This window comes from Thermobia domestica, chromosome 8 (genome assembly GCF_964235325.1).
Source record: "Thermobia domestica chromosome 8, izTheDome1.hap1.1, whole genome shotgun sequence".
NCBI lineage: Eukaryota > Metazoa > Arthropoda > Insecta > Zygentoma > Lepismatidae > Thermobia > Thermobia domestica.
This window is the reverse complement of record NC_137461.1, coordinates 209,968,437-209,984,201: the sequence shown is the minus strand read 5'-3', so window position 1 is coordinate 209,984,201 and position 15,765 is coordinate 209,968,437. Positions and strand designations below refer to the sequence as shown.

At 35.3% G+C, this 15,765-nt stretch overlaps 1 protein-coding gene across 6 annotated transcripts in view; it reads right to left on the bottom strand.

Annotated features, from left to right (window-relative positions):
- Positions 1–15,765, bottom strand: part of LOC145693431 (flap endonuclease GEN-like) — an 81,837-nt gene that overhangs the window by 39,668 nt on the left and 26,404 nt on the right. For all 6 annotated transcript variants that reach the window (XM_081769421.1, XM_081769420.1, XM_081769419.1 and 3 more), the window contains exons 4-5: positions 6,848–6,937; positions 4,578–4,846 (exon numbers count right to left, since the gene is read on the bottom strand). In XM_081769421.1, the coding sequence (XP_081625547.1) occupies positions 4,578–4,846; positions 6,848–6,937 (359 nt within the window). The remainder of the gene's footprint in view (positions 1–4,577; positions 4,847–6,847; positions 6,938–15,765) is intronic.

The following is a 15,765-nucleotide window of genomic DNA, read 5'->3' as shown; positions in this document are numbered from 1 at the left end:
GTGGATATACAGTTCCGTACTAATAAATTCATTGCTTTCTATATCATTTCTTATTGTTATCCATCAGGTAGACTTAGTTTCTTTATTATTTGTTCTTAATGTCTTTTTACTTATATTTTAAGCTCGGAACAGCCGAAGCAAATAAACTTATAAGCTAGAATGTTATACTTGATCAATGCGGGGCTGTATACATATATATTTGCACGGCATAGGGCGTACTCAGGTTGCGGATCGAGGAGAAGGCCTTTAGATATAGAGGTTAGCTGCGAAGATAGTGAATAAGCAGTCGCGGGCAGACAAGGAGTGGCCCTCCAACTTGGGGGTTTGGGTGAGGCTAACAACATTCACATTCAGAAACATTCACAGAACCCTGGGACCAGGACTGATAACTTGGCACGACCTCAGCAAAACAAAATGGACATGAGATTTGGAACATGGAATATTAGAAGTCTTTATAGGGCAGGCGCCTTAAAATCCGTAACGAATGAGTTAGAGAAATACAGAATGGATCTAGTATGAGTTCAGGTTGGTTGCTATGATGGAGTATGCGGTGCAAACACGTAAGAACATCAGAGAAATTTCTCTCCGATTCTTTGAATCTCGGCATGGACAAAATGAGGGAGATTCAGTCCACAGTGCTATAAGCACATCTATTAAGCACTGTGGCAGTAATTTTGTACCCTCGCAACTTGAACGATTGTTAAACTGGCAAGGAAAAAGAACCCATATACCGTTCATTGTGTTGACAGAAGCGATGTACGAGACTAGATCTCTGTCCCAATGTCTTTGTATTCTGTCAGTTAGACGTGATGAAAATGGAGATCCAATCAATTGGACGGAAATGCGCGAAGTGAAAGTGAACAAAGACTATCCAAACTGCATTCAGTTTAAGACAAGTCATTTTGAGGACACTTACAGAACTATTTCCCTGAAAAGAACGCAGATTGAATCCACCAGATAGAAGTTCCTACTTTGCAGACTTGTCAAAAATTATCTCCAGAGAAGTACGAGGACTCGTTATCATTGTGTCCGGGCCCAACTCCAATCATTCGAAACCCTGAACATGTTCAATTTTACAGAAACTTACCACATTAGCCATCCTTGCAAGTGCAATATCAAAGCATGCAATTTGCAAATTACTTTGCAAGATTTTTACCAGGGAAGCAAGAAAGTTTGTGCGCTTTTGAACCACTCCCGCGTCCATTTGGCTGCTGCGGCGACATCTGTCACCGTAGCATGAAAGTTTTGGCTGTTTGGGAAAGCTTATTCATTGACGCATCAGCCACGGTGAATATAACAACGCATTTGTTATTGTGGTGTGTAAAAAGTGCTCGTGATCATGTCAGTGTCAAATGAAGTTTTTAGAGCTTGTTTGCTTTACTAGTTTAAATTGGGGACAAATGGTGCAGAAGCAGCTAGAAAAATATGTGTTGCGCTCGGAGAGGGTGTAATAAGTAAACGTACAGCACAGAAATGGTTCCAGACCTTTTCAACTGGTGACGAGACCTTGCAAGATAAGCCTCGCTCTGGGAAGCCTAAATCAGTGGATCAGTGGATGGACCACCTGAAGGCCACTATTGAAGATGATTGCAGTCAAATACGTGAGGAACTTGCTCACCGATTCGAGGTAAGCAGGGAAACCATTCGGGTAAGTCTGCATCAGTTGGGGAAGACCTGGAAACTGGGTCAGTTGGTCCCTCATCAGCTGACCGCTACGAGCCAAGTTCTAAGACTGAATATCTGTTCATCTTTGTTGACGAGATACAAAATCTGTCCAATTTTGGACCGTATATTAACTTGTGACGAGAAGTGGGTCATGTATGACAATAAAAAACTGACATACCATTGGCTATCACCGAATAATCCGAAGCCTTTGACTGCAAAACCGAACATCCATCAACGCAAGGTTTTGCTCTGTGTTTGGTGGACTACAAACGGTATCGTGCACTACGAATTCTTGGAACGTGGTAAGACAATTATCAAAGATGTGTACTCATCACAAATGAGAACGGTAGCCACCAAACTGACCCAGAAACAGCCAGCAATAGTGAACAGAAGAGGTGTGCTCTATCACCAGGACAACGCGCGCCCTCACACCGCAAAACAGACTCTGGAGGTAATCTCAGAACTTGGTTGGGAGCTTCTACCTCATCCTTCCTACTCCCCAGATGTCGCCCCTTCGGATTACCATTTATTCTTGGCCATGGACTACTTTATGCGTGGCAGGCGGTTCAAGACTGAACAAGACGTCAAAAATGTAATTGCTGAGTTTTTCGAGTCTCGGGAACAAATATTCTACAAACCTGACATTTATAAGCTTGTTGAGCGCTGGGAGAAGATTGTAAAAGCAAATGAAGGCTATTTTGCCGAATAAATAAACCGCTAAAACCCTGTAATTGATAGTTTTCTTTCATAGTATAAAAGCGCACGAACTTTCTTGCTTCCCTGGTATATTCTGGCAATGACAACTTGATAGCATTATATTATGTTATGGTTAGTACGCTCTTAATGTTGTGTTTCTTGTGTGTTCTCAGGAATTTCGTTTCACCCTCAAGAATCTCAGGAAGCATTTTTTAAATTATTTTGTGTAATAAGCACGAAGTTTTTTCAATAAAACTGTAATATATTCCGATTGTTCATCTATTAATGTAGTTCTCAGTATAAAAAATATGCGTCGTATCTTTCATACAAGAGAGGATTACCATCGTCACAAACTGTCGTATCTTTTTCCCGCCAAATTTTCCACAAGGTTTTACAGGCAAATTTCATAAAACTTTCTACACTGATTTCTTATGATTTAAGTTATAACTTGGTAAATTTTCACTTCTTTCGGTAAAATAGATTTTGAGTTATGGCTGTTCAAAGTTGTGTGAAAACCTAAAAATCGCTCTCCTGAAAAGTTTAGAAAACTGAGATACGACAGTTTGTGACGCTGTCGACGAACTATGTATTGTAAACGCATTCAAAATTTTAGGTCGTTTGGGGCACCATTTAAAATTATTCAATGGATCTAATTTTTCTCCTGGCTTAATTTTGTCCCATATGGAACCATTTTAGGGGGTGAGTCCAAGGAAATTCGTAAATTTATTTTTGCCCATATAAATAAGGACCACCCTAATATATATATATATATATGTGTGTGTGTGTGTGTGTATTTCAATTACGGTACAAAGATTGTTATGTATTACCACGATATGTAAATTTCTCAACTAAATATTGTGAGTATTGAATGTTAAATGGATTCAAGCTTTCTCCTCCTTATAACATGAAATGATAAATGAAGTACCTATATTGTCAAAAATTCATGGGCCACAACTTTCACTCTAAAAAGTTAGATAATTTGTTTCAACTTGCATTATTAAGATCCTACCATCATACAATACGGATTAAGATGTTAGTTTCAGACATTTTTGACTAGTATTCAAAAATGGCACGAAATAATGTATACTCCTTTTAAGCATGATAAATTTGATTTGAATCACTGAATTTTTATTTTTTTTAAATTAACCGATAAATCAATCGACCCTGGTAGTATCATGTAGTTTGTCCATGCTACTACGTTTGAAAGCTCCCTCGTGGCTCTATGGTTAATGCACGCGCACGCTCATGCAGGGTTCCCACCTATTTGGCAAGCACACATTCCTTGACTTTTCCAGGAATGTCAGGTCTACATATAATGTAAAAAACAACTATAGTTTCTGCCACCAGGATATATGTATATTATGTGTGTGCATATAGAGAGAGTTGAAAAACAACTAATTAATTTTATACAATATTCCTACCAAAAGCCTGGTAAGGCAAAAAGAAAGTGAGTTAAAGGAATTAAAAATTCGTATTTAAAATTATCGTGACTTTTCCAGGCTTTTTCAACTTTTCGTGAAATTTCCTGACTTTTCCACGGCTTTTTACGAGTAAACTGATTTTTTTTTTTTTTTTTTCAGGTTCTCCAAGTCGATGGTTTGGATCCCACGTTAAGCTGTAGGTAAAAGTCTCATATACCCTCAGTGCTGAAAGGAACGCTCAACTTCAATCCAACCTAGCAAAGAAGCAGTCTCATTCTAGAATATTCCGCTTTAGTCCAGACGTTAGTCTCATGGATTTCTGTGCTTTTGGAACTTCTCAAACGATGTCTTTTATTACACTCACCTTGCAGGGTAAATAAAAGGTAGAAAGTATAGAAGCAGGAGTGGAAAAATATAACCTTGGTACAGCTATAAAGAAGTCTGCTGAAGTTGAACTGAAAAGTAGTGCAATGATTCATACCGGTAACCACCATACTGGACATGATCGATGAGTGCGGAGTGGAAGAGCTTAAGTAAACAACAATTTCCAATTTATTAAAATGGAAACGGATTAGTTTCTATATATTCTGCTTATAATTTTCTTGCACGAGAGCAGCATCATACCTGGAACCTATAATCTTAGATAATGAATTATCGTTTTGTTATCACAATGATGTATCATCGTCTTTCCTCAGTGTCACAGTCGATATGTAAGTCAATACAATACCACCGTTCATTCGAGACTTAAAGAAATAAGAGCAAACAAATAGAACGAATAATTTGAACGAAACTTACCTGTTGAGAACTTCACCTTCCGAAAACCTCGAAACAAACTGAAGAGCTGAAACTTTTCCAACCCCAGGAACACCTTTGTAATAATCACAGCCGAGCAATATAGCCAAACAGACCAATTTATCGCGAGTTAAATTGAGTTTCTTCTTTATTTCACACAATTTGTATTCATCCATACTAAAACTCTTGGAATCAATGGAAAAATTGCGATAAACAACTTGAGCACCATAGAGAAAACAGTCACCATCTTGCGTTATACAACCATCAACCAGCTAAAAAAGAAAAACATAACAATGATCAATACTATTAAGCAAGTGAGTTTCGTTTTGCATTTGTGAAACTACAGTAGACTTCCAAACTATGACAATTCAATATTAAAACCCGAAGTAGTAGATTTACAACTACCGGACGCAATACAGCGATAATGCGAGACAACGAACTCTTATCTGACACTAAATCTAAATCAAATACAGTTTCTCCATCTCTCTCTTACTATAAGAATATGTATTAAATCCGGAAATTTTACTCGATCTTACTATTGTCAATTTCGGTAGAAGAATAAAAGTGAGATGAAATCTTTTCTTCGGATATCCATGTAAAGTAATAATAATAATAATAATAATAATAATAATAATAATAATAATAATAATAATAATAATAATAAAAAGATCACCACCAATTACTGTTTCCACTTTATTGAAATGAATATCAGAATCGGAACTAACAATAGATTTCTACTACTTCCGATTGCAATAGAGGAGCAAAGTCAGAGATGAACTTATTCTTGTGATGCTGAATCCAAATCAGAAACCTGCTTCTCGCTTTCTACCTCCGTTTCTCACTATGGTGATCAGTAAACGATGGGCTACTTAACTTCCCCCCTTAAATTTGAAACTTTTGAGTTGGACCCTGTCTGGAAGCCTGGGACAAACTTTCTTTACCCCAAAAAGTGTGCCCTTGAAAATGATGGGATACGTGTTCGTCGATTTCTTCAACTATCCAGCCGTTTCCGCACAAATGACTCGGTTCAAAATATTGTGCCAGCTAATAGCTTTTACATTACAAAATATATTCTAACTCACAATATCCTGACCGGTGGCACGTATAACTTTGGGATTCGTCTAGTTATAACATATCAAATGCAAACACAATTGTTCCATTCGGATCTCAGCGGAGCCAGTTCGTGGCCTTCCCTTCTGAGATGATATTTGAACAAGGAATCGGAACGGAGAACTTTACGGTGGAGAGTTCAATTATTTTCGGGTAAAGTTGGGAATAGTTGCAGAATGATAATATGGTGAAACACACATAAATTTCCCGAATGGCCAAGACATAGGGTAGGAAACTTTGATATAGTAAAAATGATTTTTTTTTCTACCTATTAGCTCACGAAAAGACAATTAATTTGGCAGTTATGTGTATTAATACTTATGTTAAACAACACAAAATTGCTCATGACCAATTTGTGAATATCAAAAATTACCGAAATCGTAAGAAATTCTAAAAGACCTCTTTTGGGAATAGGTAAGTGGATTATATTACAGTAAGAGAGCCGTAAGATACAACTTCCAAACTGCCCTAGCATAAACTAAACACAATCCTTGCTAATGTAGATTCAGTAATATAGTTTTCTTAATGTACATGGATGCATTACAGTTGAATAAGGAACATCTTATTATAAAGAAGTTTTTACTACCATACAAAAAAGTACCTAACCAACTAACAATTACATTTCATTATTTGCTTAAACTTCTACTGAACAAAGAGTCGAAGTATCTTTCTTCAAGTGATTACAGACGGACACCTATTATACACTTTTTTTTGGTTAGCACTCTGCATTTTATCACTCCCTGATTGAGATTAAACTGATTATCAGTATCCAAAGAAGAATCTTTAAATAATGAGCGAGACACGTTACTTCATACTATTATTGTTAACAAATTGTGATACTGTAGTCAATCTGAAAGGTATCTGGCCAATCACATGTTACAAGATCCATTGGATGGAGATTCGACAGCTTTCATTATTACGTCTGGTTTCTGTGATCCGGTAGTTCTCCACTTTTCCATTCATGTTACTTTCGGATTAACGTCCCCATAAAATGCACAGTAAAGAGGAGTGTATGAACTATAAGCCAAAGTTTCTTAACAAGTTAAACTCCACTTACTTTCCAGTTCTTTATTTTGTGACCATATATTGTAAAAAAGACAGTAGATACGATATTCACACACATTAATATAATTTGTATTATTGCATTTCAATCTTCTACTTACGCCTTCTTCGTTCAGCTTAGCACACAATGCTTCAGCCTCCCCTGCACTATGCACACAAGTAACACCAAGGCAATCAAGCAGTTCCTCACACTGAAACACAAGAATTTAAAAGTTCATAACGATATACTCTGAGCATACAGTAAATATAAAGAATGTAGAGAAAACGTAAGGGAGACATATATATATATATATATATATACATCATTCATGAGCTCAGGACCTGAACATGTTAAGACAATATCATTGAATTCCGAAAATATATCATTTAAAATCGTAATAGACAATTTCAATTAATAATAGACGTATTAAAACATGACTGAATGCATACACGGGAAATCACACTTGCAAAATTTTCATGTGGTTCGGATTCCACGTTAATCAGTAGGTCCACGTCTCATATAGCCTCGCTGCTGAACGGGACGTTAAACTCAAAATCAACTCAACTCAACACTTGCAAAATTCGATCCAGCCAAACTTTTCGTGGAAAAAGGTTGATCAGTAATATGAAAATGTTAATAGTTCTTCCTTTTTAGTAATAACAATTTAAGCATGTAGAATTTGGAATCAATTCTGCAAGTCAGTTAGGAAAATAATGGGATGCAAGTTAATTTCATGAATGTGATTATCTTTTGTAGCATATAGACGAACTCAACTATAGACGATATTAGTCATGATATTTCTTCTCTCTCCTACTTCTATATTCATTCGTTTAAAGAAATCAAGTTTACGAAACTTTTGATAGCAGAATTTCGCATGCTTTATAATCTATACCAGATCTTTGTAAACCTATTTGAACTATCATTTTAATGACTCATTTCTTATTTGGTTTGATTGCTTATTGAAGTTTAGCCATCATGCCTTTTCAGCACCAAGGCTATATGAGATATGGAACTAGCCTGAATTTAAACGCACTCTTTCCCCTCGCACATTTCTCGGTCACCCTGTACGGTGGTAATTTATTATGGCCGTTTAAAATTTTCTCTGAATGAGCACAGACGACAGTACTACTTCAACCAGAGTTTGTACGGTATTGTTATGTTCTATTTTCCGTTATGACTACTTGTATTATTGTCCGGATCTATCAACAAGAGCTGAAATTATCGTTAACTGTTGTTGGGCAGTTACGCATATTTAGTTTGCAAAATGATAAATTTTGAACACCGAGCAGTCACTAAATATTTGAGAAGAAGGGCATGAAAACAACAGAAATACATATGAAAAATGCTCTAAGGTTCTCGTTTACCAGTTTTAATTAATTAAATGTGGTCGCGAAATCCTGGAAAATAACCCCCGAACTGGAAACAAAAATCTATCACTACACAAGACATTAAATGAGGTATGATATTGCAACATGACCCTCCGTAGCTCATAAATTTTGATATATAATTTCTCATTATGGAACTATAGGTTACGCACACTTAGATTTATAAGATTTATCAAAATCAATACCATAGAATATGTATGTTGAGCTCCAAATATAGGCAAATAAAATAAAGAATTAGATTTATCTAATATTCTAACCTGCTGTTGAAATTTCGTAATACTCTAAAATAGTACATACCCAGGCTACAGATATGTTGTTATGATGTGTAGGTGGCAATCGAAATTATGAGTTAGATTTATAAAACTCGAAAAAAAAAAATGAAATTTGAGTTTTGCGTCCCATGGTTATGCCGGCTAGGCTAAAGGAGACGGTGATGATGAGAAATGAATGAAATGGTGGAATGAAGAAAGTAGGAGGAAACGGGAGAATCCCAAAGAAACCCACGCACACGGTGTTCCTCCACCACAAAGTTCATTTGGCGGGAGCAGGGTTTGAATTCGCGACCCCATGCATCAGAGGTGAACGCTCTACCACCGAGCCACCGCGGCCCCTTATAAAACTCTAGTGCATCGTTGCTAACCAATGGGAAAATTTTACTCACAACTGTCATAAGATAAATCTATTGGCGATAGTAATGACGTTTCTTCTATCATGATTTAAACAAGACTTTCTCAATTTTCACACTTGCCGGCCCACGAATCCTCTCTTTCTGTATCAATTGCCCAATGTTAATCTTCCAGTTAATTGCACAACTGTTTCCTAGTTTTGTTATTTACAAATAGACCATTTCATTCTCCAACTCAGTAAAGTCTTATGTATGGACTTATTTCCATACTAAAGAAAAAAATGTTATGTGAATAAAGAACTTGTGTGTATGTGTTTGAGCTTCCATGGTTTTAAGAAGCTATACGACTGACCTAAAGCACCAGTGAATGATCGCAATTAATTTTCAAAACTAAAAGAAGAGTATCAAATGAATCGTTATTTTCCCCTGACTAAATTTCTATCATGGTACAGTACATTTCCCTCTGGGCGGATGTCAGCATTTCCTATCGCCGAAACTAAAAGTAACAAGGGAGAGGAAAAAGACGAAACTGAGTGAAAGTTACGAAGCACCTGAAACCAAACACAAGCAGTTACAACATACTTTCTGGAATATAATAGAGAGTTTGACACCATATTGCATGTATGTTTATGGGAGAGAGAAAAAAGGAAATATTCATATAGATCGGAAATAATATTATGTAAATGGAATTTGTTGCAAACAAACACATTGTCTTAATTTAAGTCAGCCTTAAGAACTTTTACAAGCAAACTAGCGAATTTGATATCGCACGTTGCTTGCGAAGTCGTATAAGTGTCCACGAATACAAACCAATCACCACACCAATAATGTAAAAGTAGGTTAGTACACAGAGGTTTCTATGCGCGATTTTTTTCTGTCATTTGCACTGTATTGAGTGTAATAAGAATATAAAAAACAGAATATAAAACAGACACAAACACTACAGTTAAGAACCAGATCACTGAAAACAGATTCATTAAGAACAAGATTCACAACACACATATGAGTGGTCAGCCATGAACTTTCCGAGTTAATTTATTTTGGAAAACACTATTCTTTCCACATTTTTACTCATATTTGGGGAGAGGGGGTCAAACACTGTTGAATTCATCTGGTGACTAGTTCCAGTTCCCTGACCTCTGGATACGGCGGGTGTTTCCTCCTTTAGTAATAGGTGGTGTTCAGCCCTCAAACTAACGCCTAATTGAGTCCTCTAATTAACTCTTAACAGGATTTCCAAATAATTTACTCGTTTGTCGTTCTGTTGTATGTACGTAGATATGTATCTGAGATATATACATACATAACATAGTCTTCAGTTAAGTAACTTTGCTGAAAGTTCATGGCTGATATTTTATATTTAAAAGTCATGGAGCATGTTTTCGAGTCCAATAGTAACCAACTGACTAGACACAACGCAATTGTTTCGACTCATATGGAACTTTACAGAAACATTACTGGAAATATGCAATAATGTAACTCAGCCTATGTACACGTAAAGAAATATCAAGAAAATAATTTGGTATAGTTTCATATTATTCATTTTCAATGTAGATATTATCGTAAATTGGCCTGAGTTGAGGTGTAGATGTGGTTTCAATAGAATAGATTGACTGCTGAGGTTGACAAATGTTATTTTAAGATGTATGATTGCATTGTACGTATATTAGATGGAACACACAGCATAAACAGAACTACTGTAGAATAAAAATTACAACAAAAATGGTTATGGAGGGAAAGGTATACGTGGATTGTCTTTCTACAAACGAAAATAGAACAGAATATTATAGAATTCACATATGATTTTTAATATAAATGTAGTAGATATATCATTAAGCAAAATGAACGATAGAAAATATACATATTTATCTGAGATGCGCGTGAGCATACACATTCCTAAATAGTCGCTTTACAATTTTATTTATTTATTTATTTATTTATTTTGATATTTATTTTCGCTCAGGAAGAAGCTTTTATCTATTCAAAACTGGCTTAATTCCTATGATGGACGTTAATAATATCCCTTCTTTAAGATTCGCTTTGCAAATCACTTTTAGAAGATCATTATTTTTGAATCGGAATTTATTACATGTACCTATCAGAGTTGCTCATAACAATATTCTCCCTGAGGAAAATCTATTTATATATTAACATTTCTTTGCTGCAACTTGTGTTTCCTCATCATTTGGTGATAATTCATTTGATATATTTCTTAATTCCCTGTACATTTATATATAAAAAAAATCGGTAAAAATATAACAGCAACAACAACAAGAAACAGTAGAGTCTACACAACAGATATGATTACTCGTAATGACTCAGATCATTTGGAATCTGTAGAGATGAAGTATATGGATTTATTGTTATGTTTTCAATTTGTTCAGCTAGGTTTTGCAGTATGTTAGAACAAGTGTCTAAATAAAGAGAAGATGATGGATAAGTCATGTTAAGCACAAGAACTTCGCAAGTTAAATTAGAAGCTCGTCATGTGTCAAGTATTTGGTTGACTATTGCTATAGATTCAAAGTCTTTCTATACGAAAAATGAAGCATTTTCAATATCGATTTGATACTGCTATAAATTGTTTACATGAAAAACCAATATCTTAGTCAAAAATGGTCATATATACAAGAAGAGATAGTTGTTTTTCATTACAACTGCCTAGTCTACCCAAAGATAGAAAAGTATAGACAACACAAAATTACACGATCTTATTCAATGCTCGAAAAATGAAATTTCAACTGCATTTCTGTAATTCAATCTTCACGTATCAAGCGCACCTATACTGAATAACTGTTCAGTGCAAACAGACAACCACCACATATATCCTAATAATATATTACCGAGGAGGTGAGATGTGTCTTATTGATTCTTCTTTCTATATTTTTGTAAAAATAGTACATTTTTCTTGTTCTTAAAATACCCTAAAATCCATTATATGGCGATTCTGCCGACTTATTTTATCTTTATAAATATATTTAAGCGTTCCTTGGCTAAGAAACACGTTATTACTAGTTCCTTAACGCCGTATCATAATGATGTCGATTCAAGAACTTGTCTTGAATAAAACATGTTTTGAGTAAAACTTAATCTTAGATAAAATTTCCGTCTTGAGACCCTTTTATTCATAAAGATGTTTTGAGAATTTCTTAGCGAAAACGCATCGAAAAACAGTGTACGAGTGGGTACATAAATTCAAACGGGGTGTAACAAGTGTTGAAGATTCGCCACGCCCAGGACGCTCTGTCCGTGCAATTACCGAGAAAAATATTCCGAGAGTAGGCACAAAAAAAAAAAAAAAAAAAAAAAAAAAAAAAAAAAAAAAAAAAAAAAAAGCGTATTACGCTTGTATTCGACTCAAATGACTTTCACAATACTGCACTGCCATCCGACGGTGAATTTCGATTGGCTTCAACCTTTCAGCTAACACAAATTTCAGACTAGAGACACGAATTTTTGGTGTCACGTGAAAACGTGAAATGTTATCAGTTTTGTATAAAAATGTTGGGTACGTAAAATATATATTTTTTCACTATTTGTTAAGCCATATAACGCTAACGATTAAACGCGAAATTCTGTCGAATTAGCGAAATTTGCAACAAGTCTCGATATTCCACGAAATTTACGCAAAAGTGACAATTTTTCGACGTTTTTACGATATTCATTACCATTATTTCTCCCTTCTGCATACTTGACTGTCAATAAACGCTACTAGTTGGTCATTTGTCGATCAGTATGAAATATGGAATTGCCGGATGCATGGCGCCAGCCCTCTCCCAGTTTGTCTGTTTTCTTGGCTGCAACGAGTGTGGTCCGAGAATTGCCTCGTGTACTTCTGAACGGCAAAGCAACCGGTACAATGTCGAAAATCACATGTTTCGATAGAGTACAAGAATTTAAAGATCGTAGTTACTACGTTTTTGATGCACGTCAAAAATTAGTTATGTGTACATTTTGTAATATTTACACTATTGGACTAGAATATTGCGATTCGTGTGTGAAGCACAATAAAAGCGAAAATAACAAAGTTCTTGTTTTGTGTTACCGACAAAAGAATAAATTTAACACCAGAAAACATTGAAACAATGCTTATGTGTTGTTTGCATAAGTAAACTATGAACACTAAAGTTATTTTTTCTTTTAATGTTCTCTGTGTTCATGTTTTTTCTTTGATTTTGTTTAAATAATACTTTTATTCAATGACGATGCCTAGTGTTATTTTTTAAAAAAATCAAATATTGTTTAATATAGTCATGCATGAGCTCATGTCATGATGATTGATGAGTGGAAATTACGGTGAAATAAAAGGAAGGTAATTGTAATTGCCAAGGAAAATAGTGTTCTCACATTGAATTTTTATTCACCGATTTTATCCCGCTTTACGTATATTTTTATAACGAAATTACGAGTTCTTATTTACCACAAAATTATGTCTCTATGACACTCCGCTGTTCCACGTTGATGCAAATCAACAAGAGTGCTGGCATCTTGTTTCACTGATTCCCAGTATCCCGTTCGCGGGGCAGAGGTGTCAGGCCCATCTGATAATAGTTCTAGGTCACCACGAAAAAATAACAAAAAGAAGCACAAACTTCGTATCTTTATATAACTATTCCGGTTGTTTATTGAATAACTTTGTAAAGCGCAGATTTGCGTCTGGAATAAGGAAAGTACGCGCTCTCTCATTTTCAAGAAATCAAATTGTGGGTATGAAGTTAATTCGACCAAGTGTATCCAAAGACTTCTAGTTTCTTAAGTACACCGAGAGTAATAGTGTAATGTGATGATGGTATACAGAATGACGGAGATAATGTTCCACAATTGACTGCAGATTTTAACCAACATTCGAAACTATGTGTTTCTACAATAATAGTCCGACGACAGGTGAATAACCTTAACATCCATAGTTAAATTGCGATTTCGAAACCTGATAGATGCCAGTGGCTGTAAGAGAGTAATATGACCCAAAGAAACCAAGGTTTCGACTGCCGATTTAACAGCAGTTCTGTGTTGTGAGCTAGAATTTTGTGGTATTGTATTATTATGAAATAATGCGAGTAATTCAGATATTGTCAAGAACGCAGTTTTCAAAATGAAAATGCGCCAATATACTCGGTGAGATCTGTTTAAACGTGGTTTGAGATACATTAGAATAAACTTCAACAACTTCTCTGACTCATTTACACTTCCAACTTGAACATTGAGTTTTAGAACACCGAGTCAGGTGCAGATTTTCTCCTCCATCATGACTAACCCAACTGATAATTGTACTGCATGAAAAATAGTCCAGTGTTTCTCTAAAAACTATATATATATATATATATATATATATATATATAATGCTTCCTTTCGGAGTTATAGACTGCCGAAAACATGAAAGAATTAACTTTACGTCCATGGGAACTACCGTAGTCAGGTCTAAATTTCACTTAGGAACTAGGTATGTGCCCTATCCAAACATCCATGTTTCACAGTCTTGCGGTATTTCCGCAACAACTTCTATATAGAGGTAATTGATGAGTATCTTTAATTGTCTGTCCGTAGTCAAACTCCCTTTATAAAAATTGTTGCATGAGTATCTTAGGATTCAGAAACATGTATTTTTGGATAGTGCATATATTAGTTCCTAAGTGAAGTCTTGACCCGACTACGGTAGGTACCATAGTTTGAAGCTATGAACCTTTCAAGTTCGTTTTCGGCAGCTTATAACTTCGAAAGGGAGCATTTGTGCACCCAGGTTGCTCTATACTTTTTGTCTTATGTTGGTGTCAGGAATCACCTCCCAAACGTTGTCAGTGTTGTTTTGAAACACACTGTATATACATACGATGAATGGAAGCTTGCAAGTTCTAATATAGAATGGTTGGCTTTTACGTAAAAACCCAAGAGGAAATGTATTTTCAAAATTGATTACAACACGCGAATAACATTTCTAAATCCTTTGTGCAAGAAATAAACCCTGTTAAAGACAGTAAGGAGGATCAAACGAAACATACATTTATCAATGAGTAGGATATAGACCGCCACAGTTAAAATCATCATCATCGGTGAAATTGTTAAAGGACTGACTCCATTAACGAGCTAGGCCGAGATAATCGTTCTTGCGAACAACTCTAAAAGCAGCACAAAAATTCGCTTCGTTCAAGGGCTGTCAAATGGAGTAACGTACGTACTAACATTACATGCGCCTACTAGCGTAATCTTAATAATCAATTATGACTAATTTATCTTCACATGCATATACATAAACAATATTTTCTTTGTGTGCTTAACAATCACAGGAAATTCAAATGAAAAATACGAAACAGAAGATATACCTATTGTACATGTATTTTTTAACCACATTATAGATTTCCTTTTTCCATAAATAAAATAGACAAATTTCTACATGACAAAAAGATGCCTTCCGCACAGCTGCGCAACTATTCAACAGGAGGTGGTACCTATTACTGATCATGGCATCACGTATTGATGGATGAAAACGAGTTCCACGTTGTTATTTCTTTCCTACAAGAAATGAGAGGTATTGATTCATTACTTTATCACCTTAACTATCGTTATAGCTTTATTCTTAATCTTAACCATCAAACTTAAGCTCCCGAAAAATCAGTACCCAATAAAAATAGTTCAATATAATCTCATTATTATCGCACCTATGACTTGAAATCAGAAGACTTAGATGTTATTCTCAGGTAGATGCGTTATATAGTATACTGCCATTCCTGTGTTACTACAATAATAAGCCGTTAATGCTAACACGAGATACTTAAAATCCTTGTTCCTTATCTAAGTAAATCCACTGGAATATGTAAATATTCAAAAGGTAGTAAATGTCAGGATCGTCTTGATTTATTTGTTTTTAAAGGATATCAGAAATAGTGACTTTAAGTCGTTATATGTGGATTCATTCACGAGTGCAAAATATGTAAAAGGTGTTCTTGGAGAAGACAAGCGTTAATATGAAAATGGATGGTGAAGGACCATTGTCTGATACTTATGTCTTTTAGATAGTCCTTAGATCAGACCTGA